Source organism: Apium graveolens, chromosome 8, assembly GCF_009905375.1.
Source record: "Apium graveolens cultivar Ventura chromosome 8, ASM990537v1, whole genome shotgun sequence".
Classification (NCBI taxonomy): Eukaryota; Viridiplantae; Streptophyta; class Magnoliopsida; order Apiales; family Apiaceae; genus Apium; species Apium graveolens.
The window spans coordinates 59,267,960-59,291,846 of NC_133654.1; the positions used below are offsets into that span (position 1 = coordinate 59,267,960).

Sequence of the window (23,887 nt, forward strand, 5' to 3'; positions counted from 1 at the left end):
TTGGCAGGATACTATAAAAGGTTTGTCAAAGATTTTGCGAAAATAGCAATGCCACTGACCAAGTTAACTCGAAAAAGTGAAAAGTTTGTATGGGATGACAAATGTGAAGAAAGTTTTCAGGAACTGAAAAATCGGTTGGTAACCGCACCTGTACTTGTATTGCCGGATGAGCATGGAGATTTTGTCATTTACAGCGATGCTTCATACCGTGGATTAGGATGTGTACTAATGCAACATGGTAACGTCATTGCCTATGCCTCGAGACAATTGAAACCTCATGAACAGAAGTATCCTACGCATGATCTGGAATTAGCAGTGATCATATTAGCATTAAAACTTTGGAGACACTACCTCTACGGTGAAAAATGTGAAATTTATACGGATCATAAAAGTTTAAAGTACATCTTTATGCAGATGGAACTTAACATGAGGCAACACCGATGGCTGGAATTAATTAAAGATTACGATGTTACAATCAGTTATCATCCAGGAAAAGCGAATGTTGTGGCAGATGCGCTGAGCCGAAAAGAAAGATTAAATTTGTTCACTTCATCTGAGGAATTGGCGAAGGAATTTGATAAGTTAGAAATTGAGATTCATGTATCCAATGAATCCACTGAAGCTATCTACGCGATGACTTTTCAACCCAATTTATTGGAAAAGATTCGATGAAATCAAGAAGTGATAGGTCAAGATGATGACATAACAGGAGAAGAAATCACAACCTAGAAAGATAATGAAGGAATCCTACGCTTTGTATCAAGAATTTGGATCCCTAATATGACAGAACTGAAGGAAGAAATATTGCGAGATGCACACAGTTCGAAATATTCCATACATCCGGGAAGTACAAAAATGTACCGTGATCTAAAAGAAAACTTTTGGTGGCCAAATATGAAGAAAGAAATAGCAAAATGGGTGAGTAAATGCTATACATGCCAACGAGTTAAAGCGGAACATCAACGTCCAAGTGGATTACTGCAACCATTGGATATTCGGGAATGGAAATGGGAACATCTAGCAATGGATTTTATGGTAAGACTTCCAAGGACTAAAGCAAATCATGATGCGATATGGGTAATCATTGACAGACTAACAAAGTCGGCACATTTTCTACCGATTAATGAAAGATTTTCACTCGACAAGTTAGTACACCTATATCTCAAGGAAATTGTGATGCGACATGGAGTTCCAATATCTATTGTATCTGATCGAGATCCCCGTTTCAATTCAAGATTTTGGAGACAATTTTAGGAATGGCTTAGAACCAAATTAAATATGAGTACTGCTTATCATCCGCAAACCGATTGGCAAAGTGAAAGAACTATTCAGACAATCGAAGACATGTTGTGAGTTTGTGCTATCGATTTCGAGGGTAGTTGGGATTAGCATTTATCTTTAGTTAAGTTTTTTTACAACAACAGCTATCATGCAAGCATTGGAATGCCGCCTTACGAAGCTTTATATGGAAGAAAATGCAGATCACCAGTATATTGGGATGAAATTGGAGAAAGCAAGATTTTGGGCCCCGAATTAATTCAACAGACTAAAGAAAAGATAGAACTCATTCGAAAACGACTAGATGCAGCACAGAATTGACAACGCAAATATGCAGATCAATCTAGAAAGGATATGGACTACCAAGAAGGAGAGCACGTGTTACTCAAAATATCGCCATGGAAGGGATTGACCAGATTTGGTAATAAGGGTAAATTGAAGCCACGATATGTCGAACCATTTGAAATCTTAAAGAAAGTGGGAAAGGTTGCTTACGAGATAGCCTTACCACCTCATATACATCATATTCATAATGTGTTTCACGTATCAATGCTTAAGCGATATAATCCTGATTCTAGGCATGTAATAGAATATGAAACGGTAGATATCCATTCTAATTTGTCTTTTATAGAACAACCGATAAAAATCCTAGATCGTCAAAAGAAAGTGTTGAGAAATCAGTCTGTATCTTTAGTGCGAGTTTTGTGGAGAAACCCTATGGTTGAAGAATCAACCTGGGAATTGGAAAGTGAGATGTTAGAGAAATATCCTCATTTATTTTCTTAGCGAGATTCTGTGGACAGAATCCTATTAAGGGGGGAATGATGTAACGTCTGGGAAAATTACGTTTGTATTATATCATAATTATAATAAATTATGTGTGTTAATGTGTCATTTATGTGTGATTAGCTATAAAACCCTAATCGCTATGTGTTATGTGCGTCTGTGTTGTCCCGATATTTTCCAAGTATTTTTCCGATATTTTATTTTGCATTTATAGCTTTAATATCAAAAGTTATACGACCTGAATCATGATTTTATAGATGATATTTCAAATAAAATAATGGGCCTTATTTTTCATCAAACGGCTTTTACCATCGCATTATTCTGAACATCTAGGTATTTTAGAAATTTTCTCGTTTCGTGAAAAATAATTTTTCCGGGCCCCATTGGGTGTTAAAAACCCCACAAAAATCACATTTTTATTTTTATAAAATTTTAGGACTTTCATTTATATCATTTTTTTTGCATTATTCACAATTTTTGGGAATTTTTGGCATATATATTGTATATATAAAATATTTAAAAATTAAATTTCAATACCCAAAAATTATAAAAATTAGGGTCTTAATTTTAATTAGGAGTACTAATTTTACTACTATAAATAGCCTAATTTTTATTAAATTATTATTAATTAAGTTATTAAAAAATCAGAAATTAGGAAATTCTCTGCAAATCGGGTCGGAGTTTCTGCAATCGGGCCGAGAATCAAACCGTGATTTCAAGCTGATTTCTACATCAAATCGAGTGATTCGAGTATCCAAATCGAAGGTTTTCATCTATTCTTTCTGTTTCTAGCATCAATTTCACGTTTCAATTCGTTGTTTTTGATTTTCGATTTATAAGGTTCATGTTCGAATTGGGTCTTTTTGATTCTAGGGTTATTATGATGTTTTGATTATTGATATAGCTTTGTTGAATGATTTACAGTCGATTCATGGTGTTTAATTGTACAAACGATTCTTGGATATTGATTTTCGATTATTAGGGTTTATGTTCAATTTTGATTTATACGTTTTTGATTTTTGGTGAATATTTGGTTCCTTAGATGTTAGGGCTTTGATTATACAGTTCATAAGCTTTGATTTGAGCTATTAAAATCGAAGGTTCATGTACAGATGAGTGATTTTGATAGTTGGCCGGAGTTTATGTCGATTTCGCCGGAGAAGTTGATTCAGGGATGATTCTGTGATGTTGTTGCCGTGGTTGGATTGTTGTGTTGATTTGCAATGAAAAGTACTCAGAAACAGCACCAAACGGTGTTGATTTGAGGCTGATTGGAGCATGGCCGGCCTTCAGGAACTCACCGGAATCTGGAAAAATTCCGGCGTGTTCTTGGTGACCCGGATTTTGACCCGTTTGACCCGACTGGATTACACGGTTTTGATCCAAAATTGTTAGAGTTAATTTTTTGACAAATGTTTCTGAAATTTTATTTTTATATATTATAAAATCAGTTTTTATTTATTTTATAAATTGATTAATTAATGATTTAATTAATTGATTTATATTCTGAATAATTCTGAAATATTTTCTAAAAAATCAGATTTAATTATTTTCTTATTTATTTATTATTTATTTATTATTTTAAAAATGATTAATTATTTTGATAATTAATCAAATACTTTCCAATAAATCATAATAAATTCATTTTAATTCCAAAAATAATTGAAAAATCATTTTTAGTTCTGATTTTTCTTAGATAATTATTTAAAAATTATTTTAGAGTCTAATAATTAGTAATAATTATCAGTATTGAATAGTAAATTGATTTATCTGTGTTTAATTGATATTAATTAGACCGTTAGTCCGATTCGAGCGAAACGAAAGCCCTTAGACTCAGAAAAATGAATTATTTTCATTAAAAATAATATTAAAACCTAATTTCTCCTAGAGATTAATTGACTGTTGTTATTTATTTGATTATGAGCCGAATCGCGTGCCGAGACGAGTCCGATAAATCCCGAAAAATAGAAGACGAGCCAGATAATGATTAGTTACGCGATTAGCGAGTCGATTTTGATTCTAAAATTATTTTAACTATAAAAATGATTATGTGGCTTATGTGCTTACGTGTATTATGTGGTTAATCGAGTCTTGCTTGTTAATATATGAGTACGAGTCAATAATATGCGCATGGGTAGACAGTAGGATCGATGTGAAGTCGGTTTGAAACGCAATTGAAGTACACAATGACTAAATCAATCTATTTCTCTAACAGAAGCTAAGCCAGTAAGGCAGGTTCAGCCGGTGATAGACAAAATGGGTGACATACTTGAAGTGAGTCGCAAAGAAGGCAAGTTTTCCCCTATTCTAATTTCAGAATAGTGATATTTCTTCAGACTCATACCACACTTGCATTCTTTTGATTCTTGTTCATAAACAATTATACGAACTTGTTATTCTTTTGTTCATATTTCGTTATAGTTCATGATTTCTCCTTTTCCTTTGAATTCCTTGTTCATATTCAAAATTGTTACGCATACACATTGGTATATTCTGGTGATTATAATATATCAAGACATACCGATTATTCCGGTTGCTACTCCATGGACTGGATAGTGATATTGTGGGGATTAAGTTTTACTTAATCCTAAGGACCGGGACATGACCGGATCCTTGAGATGGGCCGAAGTGCCTGGGTACCCGACATGATCTATATAGTGAGATATAGATCTGTATTGTATCCTGACAGATATACCCAGATTACCGATTCATTTAAACTGTTTTAGCACTGTGTATATTTTGCGGACTTGTTGAGCAATTTTTGGCTCACTCCTTTTTTTGTTATTTACCTTATTGTTTTCAGTTAAGAGGGAATATGAAACCCATCAGGACTTAAGTGGTAAAGAAGCGGGTCAAGCCTCGGGATCCTGTCATACCCAAGGTGTTGATCCCAATCCAGGAAGAAAGCTTTGAGTTTCCCGAACAGGTGGAGTGTAGATAGTGTGTGTGTTTGAATAAAAAGAAGAAGATGAAATTAGTTTAAAAATGGGTAGACAATGGTTTGTAATAAAGAGAGCATGAAAGATTTATAAATTGGGTTTGTAATAAAGTAGTTAGTGGTTCTTGTTTTTATACTTCAACCTAAAAAGATCCTGGTTAGTGTTAAAGGGGTTTAGATTCATTTCAAAAGTATTGTTGTTGAGATTGAACAGGTTTGGAGATTAGCTAGTAACCCCCAGACTTATACCCCGGGTCTGGAGGGCATTACAATGTCTGCATCTCCCCTTATGCTCATGATGTCATCCTCATCATCCTTACCATCATCCCCAAAAGAATCTTCAGCCAGTTCAAACTCACTACTAGTTGTAGATGGCATAGCAGTGATTGCATCCTTTGCCCTTTGCATTGATTCAGTTGTGTGCACCAAGTTAAGCATCTTTTCAGCATCCTCATTGCCCTGTTCAGCTAGAGTTTGATAAGCTAAAACAGGATGAGTAAATGTCTCAGCATCCAGGAAGATAGAATCTATGACAGCTTGATATTCTTGCTGAAATAATCTCTCCCCATCTGCATCATTGACATTCATTGACTCACTAGCAATGGTGTCCACCTTTATAACTCATGTACCTGCATTTCTCTCATTATCTCTCTTTTGTTGCATCAAGGGCTCCCCTTGGTTCACCACCCTCACACGCTCACCTTCACCTTCTAAGGTGGGACTCCCCTCACTCACTTTTTCCAGGCTGGAAGAAATAGCCTGCATAAGTTCAATCTTTTCCTCTCCTTTTTCCTGGGAGCAACCCAGCCTCTCATTCAATTCATTCCCTTCCCTCAGTCCTAAGAGTGATTGTACTACTACTAGGTCATCTGCACTTGAGACAATTATTGGGATTTGAAGTTGTGCAGAGAGTACCAACGGATGAGGAACATCCGTTGGGATAGTAGTTAGGCTAGTTGACGGATGGCTGCTCTTAGGCACATCCGTCGGGATACAATCACTAACCGACGGATGAACGATATCCGTCGAGATAGAAGGAATGAATGAGTTTGGAGTGGAGACTACTGTTGCATCTGTGGTGATTGATTTGAGATTTTGCATAGATGTTTCAGTAGATTCAGAAAGAATTGGCAAGTGAGCCAACAGATCATCTAAAAGATGATGCTCACTTGCTTGGATTTTTGTCTTCTCCAATAGAGTTAAAGATGGAGAATTTGGAAATGATGTATGAATCATGTCTACATCCAATGAGTGTGTGGGTGAATTTGGTATTTCAGGTGCTTCAATTTTTAATGATTTTGGTTGTGACTCCACATTTATTGGAGCCACATCAAGCTGACTTTGAGATGGTGCAGTGACTGAGTCGTTTGCTCCAATTTGCACTATGTGTGTTCCCTATGCATCGTCAAGGGTTTTAGATCTTTTCTTTCTAATATAGGTTTGAGATGAACTTGTGTCCCTTGCCCTCTTGGCCTGTGCTCCTGGTTGGGAGCTTGTTTCAATAGTGGCATCCTTTTGGGAGGATGAAACTAAAGTTGTGCTAATTTCCTTATTAATCACCACAGTTTGTTGGAAAACTGTGGTGTGGCTAGGCTTGGGTGCACTCACCTCTCCAACCTTATCCTTAGGGTTTCTTTGATTTTCACCCTGTCCCTCACCCAACTCACTACCGTGAACACTCCCCTCTTTAGGTTTGGTAGATTTTGCAACTGGTTTTGTTGGGTCCCAATGTGTTTGTAGAAGGGGGGGTTGAATACAAACAGTACCGAATAATCGAATTAATTGCGGAATAAAAAATGTGAAACAAAATTCAAGTTAAATAAAAATATTATTAAACTTGAAAGGTGTTACAACAACTATATCGATTACAAGGTATTAATCTCAAATCAATTATTACAAATCTAGAAATCTTTATCTTGTTCTTGTGTATCAATCTAGCGGATTAAAATCCCTAGAACTTAATCTCAAATCGCATTTAGCATTTAATCAATTATTACAAATCTAGAATAAATTCGACATGAACTTTTTCTATTTTTGTAATTAAAAGATCAAATGCTAAATGCGATTTGAGATTAAGTTCTAGGGATTTTAATCCGCTAGATTGATACACAAGAACAAGATAAAGATTTCTAGTGGATTAGATTTAACATTACAATCTAGAAATTATGATCTTGATGTAAGCAGAGAAGAAAATAAAATGTTTCAGGAGGCGGCTGCTTTTTGTTCTTGACTTGTGTGTTTTTGATTGAGATTATAAAAAAATTGCTGCTTCTCTGCTTCTATTTAAACAATCAGCTGAGTTAATTGAATTGGAATGACAATCCTTTAAGCTTGTATGACTTTCGGTAGGACAATTGAATGAACTAGCAAGACAATCTGAATGAACTAGCAAGACAATCAGAATGAACTAGCAAGACAATCACCCTCCTAGAGTGACTTTCGGTGTAACAATTGAATTTGGCCTAGCATGACAATCGGTATGACAATCCTGATTGTCATGCTAGTTCATTTTCAATTGTTTTGCTGATTTAAAGCTTAAATTTAATCCAATTAAACTTCTGAAAATTCCTAAAATTCCTAGAATTAAATCAGAATTAATTAATCAATTAATTCAATTAATAAATAAATTATTCTTCGCAGATATAATTTATTTTCTTAATTAAATTAGATGACTCAATTAATTAATAGAGAATTAATTCTAGTCTTGAGCAGCAACCATTCTTCTGCAAATCTTCTGAAAATCACTGAAAATTATGAATCAATTCCACCACTTCAACGTTGACACTCGATGTACTGTCTGGTTCATGAGTGACTAACTTCCGTGACGTTTCTTCATGTTTTGACTCTGACACTTTGATTTTCTTCAGATTAAATCCTTGTAATTAATTGATACTCTGACGAGATCTCTGTCACTTGATTAAATCCACGATCTTGATTTATATCACTGAGGCATGATCAACTTCTTGAACTTCTTCCAGTGAATTAACTCCTCAAGTCTGTAGATGAACATTGTCTCTGAATCCTTTGACAGATATTACTTTGCGAGATCTCTCTGACGGTAGTTCCACTATTTACTTATTACATTCTTATTTGAGTTGAGTTGAATCCTCGAATATACAAATAGGTCTATGACATATGACTTACAATCTCCCCCTATTTGTTTGTTAGACAATAACACACAAATACCTAGAGGATAACTCAACTAACAAATAAGAAAAAGATATAAACATTCATGCAAAGTAAATAGCAGAAAAGTTCTGGATGAGATTTAACATTTTCCAGATTCCAAGTAGATGTTCCTCTAGACTGAACATATCTTCAAGTAGTTCCATCTTCATTTGTACAACCACATTTCCTGTTGAGAAGCCCATATCTCTTGCTTCTCCCCCTATGAGAATCAACTGGTTAAAGAAGATCACCTTCGTTTTACCACCTCTCCCGTACAATAGGATCCGCAGATAAAAACCAATGGTACTCCCCTAACAGCTTCTTCCCTTATCAGAAAATCACCTTGTGTTTACCACCTCTCCCGTACAATAGGATCCGTAGTTACAAACAACAATGGTGTGGTGTAGTGTACATGTAGGATCTTTTTCTTACTCCCTGCTATTTCTCCCCCTTAGTTGAGGAATCCTCCAAACTATTACTTAAGCTTTTATCTCCCCCTTAAAGAAGGAATGTATGTCGTCGTCTGAAGGAGTTCTCATATTTCACTTGGTTGGAAAAGAAATAACAAGTAGTTTCTCTTTCTTCCTCACTGTGAGTGTGTGATTCTATTTTAGTGTACCTCACATGTGTTTCACTCTTCTCTCCACTCGTGTTTACACTCATTCTCACAAGTGTATCACTCTTCTCTCATAGCTCCATAATCCAGCTGTACCTGCAAGGAAAATCACCTAAGCCATCCTTAAGGAGGTCACAGGTGGTGCAATGGGAGTTCGCAAATCCCCATCCTTGTTAAACTCGTCAGATGAATCTGAGTCATAATTTACAAGTTGCTAGTTTCCCTTTTAGGGTTCCAAATTTGAATTCTGGGAAGGTAAACAATGATCCAAAGAATTTAGCATAAAGATCAAAGTTCCCTTCTAATGCCTGTGAAGACATTTCCTTGTAACTCATCAGGTAATATCTGAATCATTGTCAACAAGTTGCCGATCTGCGCCTATGTCAGATCCACTATCCGCAGATGCATCCAGGGGATTTAAGCCTGGGGAGGTAGACACTGACCACTGACATATGGCTTTTGGATCAGTATCCTCTCCTAACACCTGTAAAGGCAATTGGTCCACTAACGAACCTTGAACAATTGAATCTGACCTTAAAATGGTCGAAACTCTTGTTTCCGTCAACTCATCCTTTGTGTGTGTAACCTCTCCTTGTGCATCAAGAATTGATTATATTTGAAGTGGTGACACTACATCGGATACCTTGGCCGACAGGCAAAATTCAATAGACGCACCCTGTTGAGAGAATGAATCTAGTAACTGTTTTTGTGCCTTTTCAGCCATTACATCTTTTTGAGAAGATGTATGGGGGCTAGCAGTTGTCTCGGTTTAAATACTACTCATCTATGTAGGAGACAGAGCTACTGGGTTGACTACAGAACCTTCCTTATGTGGTGCACTAGGCACTATCTCCCTCACGCTCATTCATACTATATTTAGTGGTAAGAGAGTGTTGGTTGGTTCTGTTTTTGTGTTTGTCTTTACAGTCTGGGATAGACGTTGTGGGTTTTCAACCTCATGACTGTCAATGAAAGAAAGTCATTGGAGACTGAACCTGTAACACAGAATACATGGTAATAGAGAGAAAATGATTTACAATAGTGATTTCAAAAGATTTTACATGACATAAGAAATCACTAATGTAGAAAGAAGTTTGATTTTGTTTTTCAATATGAATGAGTTTTTGATAAAACATTGATCACTTAGGGTAAAGTCTAAGTAATTCTCATTCATGTCAAAAGCTTACAAATATCTGCAACATAATGTTAACAAGATATCATTGACCGATACTTGTCAAGTACTTTAGATACTAATTGTTATGTTGCATAATCAATATACCACTGCACATATAAAACAATATGATTGTGCTTAGTGATAAAATAGTTATAAATATGACGACTCTACTAGTTCATATAAGATTACAACTTCTGTTAGAGTGCCATACCATGTTCTTGACGATTGCTTGAGCAGTATACTAGTTCATACCAACCTGAAGTGAAATTATGAAGAAGAAATTGCATAGTCCAATAGATCTGCAGCTGCAAAGTCCATGAACTGTGGTGCATTGACTTCCTCTTTTGACTTACCAACCAGGAGTACACTTGTACACATCTTACTAGAGTCCAATTCCAAGTGTAATGTGCAGCAGGTGTCTGATATGTCGTAATATTCTCAAGTCTCGTCACTGGTGCTATATGTTAGATACTGCTTCCTGATAATAACCTAGCACAATATACAAAATTACAATGATAACATTCCCAGCTTGCAAACAGCCATATCCCTCGGATAAACCTTTGCTGTTATCTCCAAAGGTAACCAGGGGGCCAGCTTTCTCAATCCACATTTGATAGCAGGGCTCTATCTCCGGTCATATGTCTTGATGATCCACTGTTAAGAATCCACACTACCGGTTACACCTGTTTAATGCCCTGCACTACAAATGGATTAGACCTTCTTCGGAACCCAAACTTGGTTGGGCCCGGCATACTTGTAGAACTGTCCTTTGTCAGGCAAAACAACATTTTTAATTTTAATTGCCTCAACTTTCTCAATGACTGAACATTTGACCTTGTAAACAGCGTTAACAAATTTCTGTTTAAGCTTAGGCACAAATGTCTCCTTTCTAGCCTTAGAAGGACTAGCAGTCTTAGACCTATCATGCTTCTTGTTATTCACATGCTGACGAGGAGTAGTCTTATCATTAGACACATGCTTACCATTAAAATAAGCATACATCATATTAAAAGCACAAGACATACAATTAGCAACACCACATGCTTTATGAGAGTGATTAACAGCAGGCAATTTATGCATGGTAGACATGGCATTATTGTTATCCAACTCATGTGTGTCTGAGTTAGTCTCAGTTGCTTTCACAACTTTGACTGGAACTTTCGACTCACTTGACTTGGAAACAATCTTCTCATAAGCATGATCCTCAGCACGTATTTCTTCTTGAATAACAGAAGAGGTCGCATCAAATGGTTCAGCAATTGATGCTTTATAGAGGGGTTCATCAACACCCTTAAGCACATGTGGTACTTCCCTCCCTTTAGCACATACATGAGGAGGGGAGTTTATGCCTAATTCTCCAATAGCAGCATTGTAATCATAACCTATTCCAGATGTTTGATTAACAGCTTGCTTACTGTAGAACTCTTTAGCCTTCGAACAAGAATTGAAGTAGGCTCTAACCTTAGTCTCAAGACCGGTGATCTTGTCTTTGAGAATAGTTTCGAGTTTTCTATAACAGTCAACTCTATTCTCTAGAAAAGATACCTGTTCTTTTAGTTTGTCTTGATTAATGTGCACAAGTCTTAATTCATTGACCTCTTTCTCAAGGTCTGTGATCTGTAAACTTAACAGTTCATTATCACGACGTGCACAATCTAAGTTACCTCTTAGATGATAAACCATTTCAGCATCAGAAAGTTTTACCTCTATTCTTGACGATGAAGCTTTTCCATCAATAGCCATAAGAGCAAGATTTCCTTCATCTTCATCTTCACTGTCAGTATCATCCCAGCTTCTTCCCTTTGCCAGATAAGCCCTTTCAGAGTTCTTTCTTACTTGCTTTGGCTTTCTACATTCTGTGGCAAAGTGTCCCAACTCATTGCAGTTATAGCATCTGATGGTGCTCCGATCAACCATCCCTGTTTTGTATCCACCACTGCTGGTGTTAGAGGATGAAGATCCACCTTTCTGGAATTTGTTGTAGTTGGACTTGTACTTAAGCTTGGGATTCCTCCTGAATCTGACATGGGAGAATCTCTTGACAATTTGGGCCATTGATTCATCTTCCAATTGCTCCAGCTCTTCCAAGGAATAAAAATCATCACTTGATTGATTTGTAGTAGGAGGATCATATTCTGCTACTAACTCATTTTCCTCACCCTTGGAAAACTGTACCATTCTTTCTAACTGTTGAGATTGTTGTTGTTGTTGACCTTCAGCTACAAGTGCAGTAGATGTGCTGACCATTCTATCCTTCCCGTAGACTTCCTTCTGTTGAATCTGCTCCAACTCATAGGTTTTTAACACTCCATAGAGCCTGTCCAAAGAAATCTCACTCAGATCTCTAGCTTCTCTAATGGCAGTGATTCTATGTTCAAGATGAGCTGGCAGTGTTAAAAGGAACTTTTTGTTGACCTCCCTGATTGAATAATACTTTCCATTGATGTTCAGGTTGTTGATCAACGCATTGTACCTCTCAAACACTTCAGTAATTCCTTCTCCTGGATTTGATTTGAAATGTTCATATTCAGAGGTTAGGATTTCCAACTTGTTCTCCCTAACTTCCTCTGTGCCTTCATTAATCACCTCAATAGTTTCCCACATGTGTTTGGAATTTTTACAGTTCATCACATGTCTGTTCATCAAGGGATCAAGGGAATCAATTAATATTAATTGAAGGCTGGCATCCAAGGAGGCTTCTTCCTTCTCAGCAGGAGTAAAATCTTCAGGCTCTTTTGGATAGGTTCTAGCTTCAGTAGTCACCACACCATCTATTATTACCTCCGGTTCAATAACCATCGGAGTTTTTATACCCTTCTTTAACAAGTTTGAATATTTGGGATTTGCAACTTGTAAGAATAATAGCATCTTCTTCTTCCACATGATATAATTCTCTTTATCAAATTGTGGAATTTTAACGGTTCCAACTTTATATGAAGTCATTATGAATTTTTGAATAAATAAAAATTCAAGGAGTTGAAAAATCACAAAAGTCTAGGATCTTGATTTGTTCGTTAATCAGAAGGCTCTGATACCAATTGTTGGGTCCCAATGTGTTTGTAGAAGGGGGGGTTGAATACAAACAGTACCGAATAATCGAATTAATTGCGGAATAAAAAATGTGAAACAAAATTCAAGTTAAATAAAAATATTATTAAACTTGAAAGGTGTTACAACAACTGTATCGATTACAAGGTATTAATCTCAAATCAATTATTACAAATCTAGAATAAATTCGACATGAACTTTTTCTATTTTTGTAATTAAAAGATCAAATGCTAAATGCGATTTGAGATTAAGTTCTAGGGATTTTAATCCGCTAGATTGATACACAAGAACAAGATAAAGATTTCTAGTGGATTAGATTTAACATTACAATCTAGAAATTATGATCTTGATGTAAGCAGAGAAGAAAATAAAATGTTTCAGGAGGCGGCTGCTTTTTGTTCTTGACTTGTGTGTTTTTGATTGAGATTATAAAACAATTGCTGCTTCTCTGCTTCTATTTAAACAATCAGCTGAGTTAATTGAATTGGAATGACAATCCTTTAAGCTTGTATGACTTTCGGTAGGACAATTGAATGAACTAGCAAGACAATCTGAATGAACTAGCAAGACAATCAGAATGAACTAGCAAGACAATCACCCTCCTAGAGTGACTTTCGGTGTAACAATTGAATTTGGCCTAGCATGACAATCGGTATGACAATCCTGATTGTCATGCTAGTTCATTTTCAATTGTTTTGCTGATTTAAAGCTTAAATTTAATCCAATTAAACTTCTGAAAATTCCTAAAATTCCTAGAATTAAATCAGAATTAATTAATCAATTAATTCAATTAATAAATAAATTATTCTTCGCAGATATAATTTATTTTCTTAATTAAATTAGATGACTCAATTAATTAATAGAGAATTAATTCTAGTCTTGAGCAGCAACCATTCTTCTGCAAATCTTCTGAAAATCACTGAAAATTATGAATCAATTCCACCACTTCAACGTTGACACTCGATGTACTGTCTGGTTCATGAGTGACTAACTTCCGTGACGTTTCTTCATGTTTTGACTCTGACACTTTGATTTTCTTCAGATTAAATCCTTGTAATTAATTGATACTCTGACGAGATCTCTGTCACTTGATTAAATCCACGATCTTGATTTATATCACTGAGGCATGATCAACTTCTTGAACTTCTTCCAGTGAATTAACTCCTCAAGTCTGTAGATGAACATTGTCTCTGAATCCTTTGACAGATATTACTTTGCGAGATCTCTCTGACGGTAGTTCCACTATTTACTTATTACATTCTTATTTGAGTTGAGTTGAATCCTCGAATATACAAATAGGTCTATGACATATGACTTACAGGTTTCTTTTGAGAGAAACCAGAGGGGGCTTTGTTTGCTTTGGATTTTGAAGTTGTTGTTTTGGTAGCTTGGGTAGGCATCTGTTGGGTCATTGACACAGATGCCATAGCTACACTTAAAGGCAAAGAAATTTCGGAGGTTGGAAGAGTAGAGACAATTGTGTTTACCTCACTTACCTGAGGGCCCTCCATGATTGGAAAGTAAAAGAGGGGCACCTCTTTGTGGTGACTTGCTCTGTTGAGATCTACAATGATTCTCCTTTCTTGAACCCAACAATTCAGTTTGTTGGTTGGGTTCTCAATGGCAATATTCTCAATAAGATGGTTAGAAAGCATCATAAAGAATCTAGCATAATAGACACTTTTACCTCTCATTAATTTCCCCTAACTTATAACCTAACTCAAACATGATCATGTCACTGAAATTGAAGTACTTATCAGAAACTAACATATAAAGCATGTTAAGCATAAGAATGTTAACAGAATCAAAATTACTTATTTTACCAGAAAACAATTTGGTAACTACATCACACAAATAACTCCACTCTTTTCTAAGACCTAGCCTCCTAATCTCACTTAACTTAGAGGTAGAAAGAGCATAGCCAACAGAATTAAGCATGGTAACTAAATTAGCATATGTGTGTGGAACATTAGTAGTGTTTTCAGGAATTTTAAAGCAAGATTGAATTGTATCAATGTTAATGCAGAACTACTTACCTTTAAGAGTGAAAGTTATAGTCTTGTCAGTAGATTGGTACACAGCTGTTGTCCATATCTCCTCCACAACTTCACAGTAGATTGTGGGTGATTCCAGCATAGCATAACTGAGTTCACTTCACTAAGTCCATCATTTTGTGAAAATCTCCAGATTGTGGAATCTCCTTGTTCACAAGAGCCACAAAGTTGTTCTTTTCATAGATGAATCCAGACTGAGACATGATTTTGACTACTGGTGCCATTGTTAGTGTGAGGAAATTTGCAGAGAGAGTATTTGCTTTGAAGAAGAAAAGAGTTAGAGCAATTCATTTGAGAGTGATAAAAGAAAAGAATAGAAATGACTTTTGCTTTTATACAATCTCAGAAATAAACTGTCAAAAACATTAAAGTAAAATAAAGTAACCAATAAAAATAGCCCAAAATAGCCGTTTAAAATAACTAAACTGTCAAAATTCTGTCAATTATCCGTCGTGTTATACTTACAGACTGTAAGTATATCCGATGGATAATGTTCAGAGTTCCAACAGCTAAGATTGAGACAGTTCGGCGGATGAAAATAAGATAATTATCCGTCGGGTATATAAAATAATCCAGAAAAGTAATTGATTTTTATTAAAAAATTCTATTCCGACGGATGATCAAACTTGATGGATAATGAGCATCCGTCGGGATGTAAATTTTGATGTAGCTAAAATTTCATCTAATTAGACAAATCAATTAAGTTTCTGGCTGCATGATAACTTGCAAGAAAATATCTAAAATGATTTAAGAATAATTGAGCATACCTAACTCACTTACCAACCTAGAAAAGGTGGATTCATCAAGTGGCTTGGTAAAGATATCTGCAAGCTATTTTTCACTTGGAACAAAATGAAGTTCCACAGTACCATTCATCACATGTTCCCTTATGAAGTGGTACTTGATGTCTATGTGCTTTGTTCTTGAATGCAGTACTGGATTTTCAGTGATGGCAATTGCACTTGTGTTATCACACAAAATGGGAATTCTGTCCACTTGTAGACCATAGTCCAACAATTGATTTTTCATCCATAAAATTTGTGCACAGCAACTACCAACATCAATGTATTCAGCTTCAGCTGTAGAAGTAGAAACTGAATTTTGCTTTTTACTGAACCAGAACACAAGTTTGTTCCCTAGAAATTGACAGGTTCTTGTTGTACTCTTTCTATCAATTTTACAACCTGTATAATTTGCATCTGAATAACCAGTTAAATCAAAACCAGAATCTCTAGGGTACCAAATGCCAAGTTTTGGTGTTCCCTTGAGATATCTGAAAATTCTCTTAATAGCTACTAAGTGAGATTCTCTAGGATCAGCCTGAAATCTAGCACAAAGACAAGTAGCAAACATTATATTTGGCCTACTAGCTGTTAAGTACAGAAGTGAACCAACCATGCCCCTATAGCTTGAAATATCCATAGACTTTTCAGTAGTGTTCAATTCAAGTTTAGTTGCAGTGGCCATGGGAGTTTTTGCAGATGTACAATCCATTAGATCAAACTTCTTTAAGAGATCATAAATATATTTAGTTTGACTAATGAATATTCCATCACTAACTTTCTTAACTTGTAAACCAAGAAAGTAAGTTAGTTCTCCCATCATGCTCATTTCATACTTACTTTGCATCAATTTGGCAAACTTTTTGCAAAGTTTTTCATCTGTAGAGCCAACTATAATATCATTTACATAAATTTGAACAAGTATACTAGAACCATTAACATTTCTAAAGAATAGAGTTTTATCAACAGTACCTCTTGTGAAGTGATTTTCCAAAAGAAACTTTGATAAAGTATCATACCAGGCTCTAGGTGCTTGCTTCAATCCATAAAGTGCTTTCAAAAGATAGTAGACATATTCTGGAAAATTTGGATCTTCAAAACCAGGAGGCTGACTGACATAGACTTCCTCCTCCAAATCTCCATTCAAAAAGGCACTTTTGACATCCATTTGATAGACCTTGAAATTGACATGGGCTGCATTCTGATGGCTTCAAGTCTTGCAACAGGAGCAAAAGTTTCATCAAAATATATTCCTTCTTGTTGACAGTAGCCCTTAGCAACCAATCTAGCTTTGTTCCTGACCACTATGCCATTCTCATCCATCTTGTTTCTGAATACCCACTTGGTGTCAATTGGATTCTTCCCCGTAGGTTCGGGTACCAGCTTCCATACCTTGTTCCTTTTAAATTGGTTTAGCTCCTCCTGCATAGCTAAAACCCAATCAGGATCCTACAAAGCTTCTTCTAACTTGTTTGGTTCTTCCTTAGAAAGAAAGCTGCTATATAGACATTCTTCTTGAGTTGCTTTCCTTGTTTGAACTCTAGAAGATGCATCACCAATGATGAGCTCAAAAGAGTGATCTCTAGTCCATTTTCTTTGTTGAGGTAGATTAGCTCTACATGAAGAGGCCTCATTGTTGTCTTGATGTGTGACTGAGTTTTGATTATGAGAAACTCCCCCTGATTTTGTGAATCTTTGATTTGAGAAAGGGGTACTTCCTGTAGGTGATCTATTCTGACTCTCAGCTTCTCTCATTGTTTCGACGGATGATGCACTTTGTATTTCGACGGATGAAGCTGATTGTCTCCCAATGGATGAGGCAGATTGTCTTTCGACGGATGAAGCATTTTGTAACTCGACAGATGTTGAATTATGTGCTTCATTAGTTATAGATTTTTCTGAATTATCCTTAGCCAATGTCTCTTGATCACTTTCATCATCACTGTCACCACTAACCATCTCCACATTATCAAACTTGAGGCTTTCATGGAAATCTCCATCTTGTAGTCCTTCAATCCTTTTATCATCAAACACAACATATATGGATTCCATAACAATGTTGGTTCTTAAGTTGTAGACTATAAATGCTTTTCCAACAGCATATCCAACAGAGATTCCTTCATCTGCTTTAGCATCAAACATTCCATGTTGATCAGTTTGATTCCTTAAGATATAACATTTGTAGCCAAAGACATGAAGAAAATTTAGAGTTGGCTTCTTGTTCTTGAACAATTGGTAGGGTGTCATGCATTTTGCTTGATTAACCAAAGAAATATTCTGAGTGTAGCAGGCAGTATTCACAGCTTCAGCCCAAAAATATGTTGGTAACTTTGATTCTTCAAGCATTGTTCTTGCAGCTTCAATAAGAGATCTGTTCTTCCTTTCCACTACTCTATTTTGTTGTGGAGTTCTTGTTGCAGAAAATTCATGCATAATCCCATTCTCTTCACAAAATGATCTCATCACAGAATTCTTGAACTCAGTTCCATTGTCACCCCTGATTCTTCTAACCTTGAAGTCAGGATGATTATTGACTTGTCTTATGTGATTGATGATGATTTCACTAGCTTCATCTTTAGAATTTAGAAAATATGTCCAAGAGAACTTTGAGAAATCATCCACAATTACTAGGCAAAATCTTTTTCTTGAGATGGACAACATATTGACTGGTCCAAACAAATCCATGTGCAACAGTTGCAAAGGTTCTTCAATTATTGAATCAAGCTTCTTTCTGAATGATGTTTTGATATGCTTTCCTTTTTGGTAGGCATCATACAATCCATCCTTAGTAAACTCCACTTGAGGAATTCCTCTAACCAGTTCTTTCTTGACAAGCTCATTCATGGTCTTGAAGTTTAGATGGGACAGTTTCTTGTGCCATATCCAACTTTCATCTTGACTTGCTTTACTGAGAAGACAAGTTACTGATTCTGCATTTGATGGGTTGAAGTCAGCTAAGTACACTTTTCCTTTTCTCACTCTAGTGAGAACTACTTTGTTGCTCTTTTTGTTTGTCCCAACACAGGCTTCTGAATTGAAAGTAACTGAGTTGCCCTTATCACAAAGCTGGCTGATACTCAATAAATTATGCTTGAGACCATCCACTAGGGAAACCTCTTCAATGATGACATTATCTTTTGAAATCAAACCATATCCCACTTTATAATCTTTGATGTCATCTCCAAAAGTAATACTTGGGCCAACTCTCTCTTAAACTCAGTGAGCAGGGTAGAATCTCCAGTCATGTGCCTTGAGCAACCACTATCCAGATACCAAAGATTCTTCCTATTTCCCTGCACACATCAAAATCAAATCAAGTTGATTTTGGTACCCAAGTTTCCTTGGGTCCTGCCTTGTTAGCTTTGTTCTTTGGTTTCTTAGGTTTGATCTCATTTGACTTGGGAATTTCTGATTCATCCTTAGTCATTTGAGTTGGACCTTTGAAACCAGTCATTAAAACATAATTAATATGCACATTTTGATTAACAGGAAAAGGCATGCTATTTACAAACATGTTATTCCAGTAAGTCATTTATATCGAACAAAACAAACAATTGAATAGTGTACCTGTGTACCTGGTGCTCTTTCACATTTGATTAGTGTCCTATACGGTCCAGGTGAGCTACTTGCATGAAATATCCAGACAACATGGCTTTTCTGATGTTGACATAGTAATCAACACTGTTGAAGTCTGTGCTGGTCTTGAGGCTGAACCTAGTCATGATGCAAGCAAGCTATTGTCTGTTGTTATCTGCAGATTTAATAGCCTTGTGGTTGATAAAGTAGTCATCACACCAAGACTGATCTTCATCTGCAATAATTTAACAAGTTAAAAAAAAATAAGAAGACACATGATGGATCCTCATAACACATCGTGAGAGAGTATAATATTTAGCACTGTTATTCCCTAACAATACAACAAGAATTATAGAAGGGGGTTGAATATAATTCTGGCTTCTTTTCAAGTTTTTAAAATAGTTCTAACTTAATACATATAACAGTGTTTGATTTGCAATGGTGCGGAATAAAAGAGTGATTGAAATCAAAATACTAAGTAATAAAAACACAAGCTTTTAAAACTTTCTGGTGGATTTGAAAGTGTCCACCATATATATATATATATATATATATATATATATATATATATATATATATATATATATCGAATGAGAACCCTATGAAGCCTTGAATAGCTCATAGCTGCTTTATAAGTTGAACAAACAAACTATAGAGAAATGCTTACAGAATACAGCTTGATATGTTTCTTTGGAAAATGTATTTGCTTAGTTAAAATGTTTTACTTATTTCACTTGGTTTATATATCACCAAGTTTACATGATAATAAGACAAGATAATAAAACAAAACATATTTAGTCTAATTCCATGCTACTACACTACTCTATTCCAGCATCTTTGAATATCTTCCCAATTGCATGGAAATGGTAATGCTTCTTTGTTCTCAAAATCCTGCCTAACAGGCTGCCACATTCCTTTTGCAAACACCCAACGCATGTGACTGTGTTGTCACTGTCAACAGCTATTTGAATTTGATCATCCGTCGGGACTATGTTTGTCATCCGTCGGGAGTCTTGATGATTATCTGTCGGGAGTCTTGTAGATCATCCGTCGGGAGTCTATCTGTCACTTAACTCTATTTCACTTATACAGAATTACAAGACATCTCATATTTACAATTAGTCAACCTATTCTGCATACCAATCTAGTAGTCAACATGACTTAGAGAACCCTACACAATCTACTTGACTATAACATGTTGTTTGTAGAAATGTGCTAAAGTACTTATTTGTTACATACGCTACACTCTCGATGGATGTCAAATTGTCATCTGTCGGGACTATAAAGTTTATCCGTCAGGATTATATTAGATCATCCGCCGAGAGCTACAAATTTCACTAAGTTAAATCTACTAAGGTGTTTTGTTTAACCTATCATCAAGTTCACAACATATTCCTAACAAACACTTACTATGGAATAACTAGAAGATGTATTCTGCAAAAAAAAATTGCCTCTAAATAATTTGAGTTAAACTGATACTTGATCTGTGATAGCAATATTGTCCCACTTGTAACTCGTTACAAAGGCTTGTTAGTTTATGGCTTAAGTAACAACTAATGTATTGTCACAGTTAGTAGCTGTAGTCATGAAAAATTTATTACGCCTTCAAAGCTATTCAGGTGTGACTATAATGTTTAAATCAAACTGTGAATTCTACAAGAGTATACTTGTATATCTTCAGTGTTTCCAATGCAACAACACAGGCGACTGGATGCCCGGAAGTAGTGAATCCGTGATTGAAAGAACCTGGTGGAATAATATATTAAGTAACCATTGACGAGAAGGAAAAACTTAATCAATATCCGAATATTTCATAATCATATCCAGTTTGTTGCTTTTAGAGTATATAACGTCCGCAACTTCAGGGCTAACCAAAACAGCACCAATTGGTTTGGATCCGGAAGTAAGAACCTGGAACTTTCGGTTAGAGATAAAAGGCAAAAAGAAAAACAAAGTAGAGATCTTTTGTTCGAGTGTAGAATGGTCTATCGGTCTATTATAGCAGACATTAGCTTACCAGTAAAATATATACAGACAGAAGAAATGGTGGTACCTCATCAGTAATAAAGAGAATATCATATTTTTTTAACAATAGCTTGAATCTGTAAAAGTATTACAATAAAATGCTTGTATGAGTCCATTACACATAAATGACTGGTTGAACAAAGCAAAAGATAAACCAACTTTATCAAAATAAGTAGATGGAGCTGGAATCACGCCTCCTTCCCCAATGACCGGCTCTGCAATGAAGGCAGCAATCTAGTAGAAATGATAGTAAAGTCATCCAAAAAACATTTATTCTTCGTATTATATTACTATGATCCAAACAAGGGATAGATACCGTCTCTGGTCCCTCTTTTTTTTTTATCGTAGGTAACCCGCAGCCGCTACCCTTCGGATGCGCACTGGGTAAACCCTACGGGCTCACGCAATAGCCTACAAACCATGTGAACCAAGGTAAACCGCATTTAAGCGACAGGCTCTGACTCAGGAGGCATAATCATAAATTCTCCTCCCGAGGGATTTGAACCTGTGACCAAGAGGACAATTTTCCTCTCTTTAACCAACTGAGCCAACCCTTGCGGGCATCTATGGTCCCTCTTTTAGGATAATCTCTTCCAAATTGTTGGCTAACCTTGTTGAGAAATCTTCTTCTATCTCACCTAGATATAATGAATAATATAACAGTTATAGATGGACTAAAAGAATCCTGTAAACAAAAACTATATTAAGCAGCGTTCCATACTGTTGTGTAATAATTACTAACACTTTCTTCAGTGTATGGCTTTCTATTTATTATTACTTCTATTTCATTAATATAAATGAAATGCAAACTTCCGTCTAGAAATTTGTTATTCTAAATGTAATATAAAAAATAAATTAATTCATAAGGCAGTAATACCACTTGGGTATCATTGGTTTCTGAACCACTATTTGTGAAGAATGCTTTTGCCATCTTAGTAGTAGTAAACATTTCCAGAAGCTCCTTTGCGAGATCCTGCACAATTCGGACAGAAAATTAACTATGGTTAGAAAGCATGGTTTAGAAACTTGCAAGTCATGCTTTACAAGGGATCAATAAGCAAACCAATGTCAGTTTTGTTGAACGATTCCAAAAGGAATGATAAAAAGGAAGGGTGCTAAGTTGTTTTGTTGCAGCATCAACCAAGCGAGGTTCACTCCCTCCTGAAATGATAGTTGTAGAAATTTGTAAATTCTAAAGGATATAAAGTGTAAGTTTCAAATCTAAACAGAAGAAGTATATGCCGAAAATTAGCAGGATCAAGATAAGTAGAGCACCAGATAAAAAGTATTAACTTAATTTTGACCAAACTAATCTCAAATACTAACACCACAAAAAAATTACTAAAATCAAAAGAAAGTAGGAAAAATAATCTCTTTATAGAATAAACATATTTTAAATATCCACTCGAACACATATGCACCCGGTTCTACTAAAAAAATATTGGCAAATTGAGAATTCACCACCTGTCGTCTTGAATAACCGTAAAAAAAACTAAAAACAACAAAGTGAGGGAGAGAGATAAAGAAATACAGAGAGCGAGATAGATAGACAGAGGGAGAGAAATACACAACAATTAGACACATATCAAGTGAGGATTATGCCTCAAAATCAAACTAAAAATTCAAACCCTAATTGAACCCTTGAATCCCAAATTAGTGTCACTTACCTTGAATTAATTTAAACTCACCTCGAACCATAATTTAAATGGATAGATATAGGTAGAAGACCTAATTTTGATAGAGAGGCGGGTGACTGGAGAGAAAAAGAGGAGTTTGCTCATCTCAGAATTCTCAAAAAAAGAAGAAGATAAGAGTCGAATGGCTCTCAATAAAAAATTTATTTTCCGCCTTATACAGGACTTAGCCTACCACGCCCCAAACCCAAAATTCAACTACAAAGCCCAATAAATTTAATTTTGTATAATTTAAATGATATTTTCAATATTATAATATTTTTTTTTAAAATTGCACACATTATATTTATTATAATTAATTTATTATGATCTATTTTCATAAATTCAAATCTATTACATACTTTGAATTTTAATTAAAATATTGTTTTTGGAGAATTTAATCAATATTTTAAAATAATTATTGAAATTAATTTAATTAGTTTTAAATTCAAGAAAAAAAAGTAATATTTATAAAATATGAAAAAATTATTTGTTTTGCGTACATTTAATTTCTATAAAAGTCCATAAATTACTTTATTAAAATCACTTACTTTAAAAAAATAATAATTTTAAGTTACATTATGAAATATTCAACCTTCTATGGAAACACGACCCAATGGGTTGCAATTTGGGAGACATCTATGTGAACACCCCAGAATTATTGAGTTATAGCAACGTATCTCAGTGCATATAGTAACACCAAAGTCTGGGTGTTGTGATAGGGCCATAATTTTATACCTATTGCAACGTTTTCTAAGGCAACACCATA

The 23,887-nt window shown here is 35.4% G+C and overlaps 1 protein-coding gene across 3 annotated transcripts; it reads right to left on the reverse strand.

The window, feature by feature from the left end:
- Positions 1–21,352: 21,352 nt before the first annotated feature.
- LOC141678941 (gamma aminobutyrate transaminase 1, mitochondrial-like) lies at positions 21,353–23,259 on the reverse strand. Of its 3 annotated transcripts, none has more exons than XM_074485404.1 (4): positions 23,134–23,259; positions 22,509–22,606; positions 22,323–22,418; positions 21,353–21,660 (listed from the first exon to the last, which is right to left on the reverse strand). In XM_074485404.1, the coding sequence occupies exons 1-4, from the start codon at positions 23,141–23,143 to the stop codon at positions 21,634–21,636; spliced, it is 231 nt and encodes a 76-aa protein (XP_074341505.1). In that variant the 5' UTR covers positions 23,144–23,259; the 3' UTR covers positions 21,353–21,633. The 3 variants fall into 3 exon arrangements, with proteins under 3 accessions (XP_074341505.1, XP_074341503.1, XP_074341504.1); XM_074485402.1 differs by having other exon boundaries at positions 23,113–23,230; XM_074485403.1 differs by having other exon boundaries at positions 21,353–22,083; positions 23,113–23,230.
- Between the last annotated feature and the right edge of the window lie 628 nt (positions 23,260–23,887).

Excerpts from the sequence above, each read along its gene's own strand:
- LOC141678941 (XM_074485402.1), bottom strand. The coding sequence starts at position 23,143 with ATGGTTCGAGGTGAGTTTAAATTAATTCAAG. Across the intron at positions 22,419-22,508 it reads GTTCAACAAAACTGACATTG|GATCTCGCAAAGGAGCTTCT; the intron begins GTTTGCTTATTG and ends CGAATTGTGCAG. Across the intron at positions 21,661-22,322 it reads AAACCAATGATACCCAAGTG|AGCCGGTCATTGGGGAAGGA; the intron begins GTATTACTGCCT and ends CCTTCATTGCAG.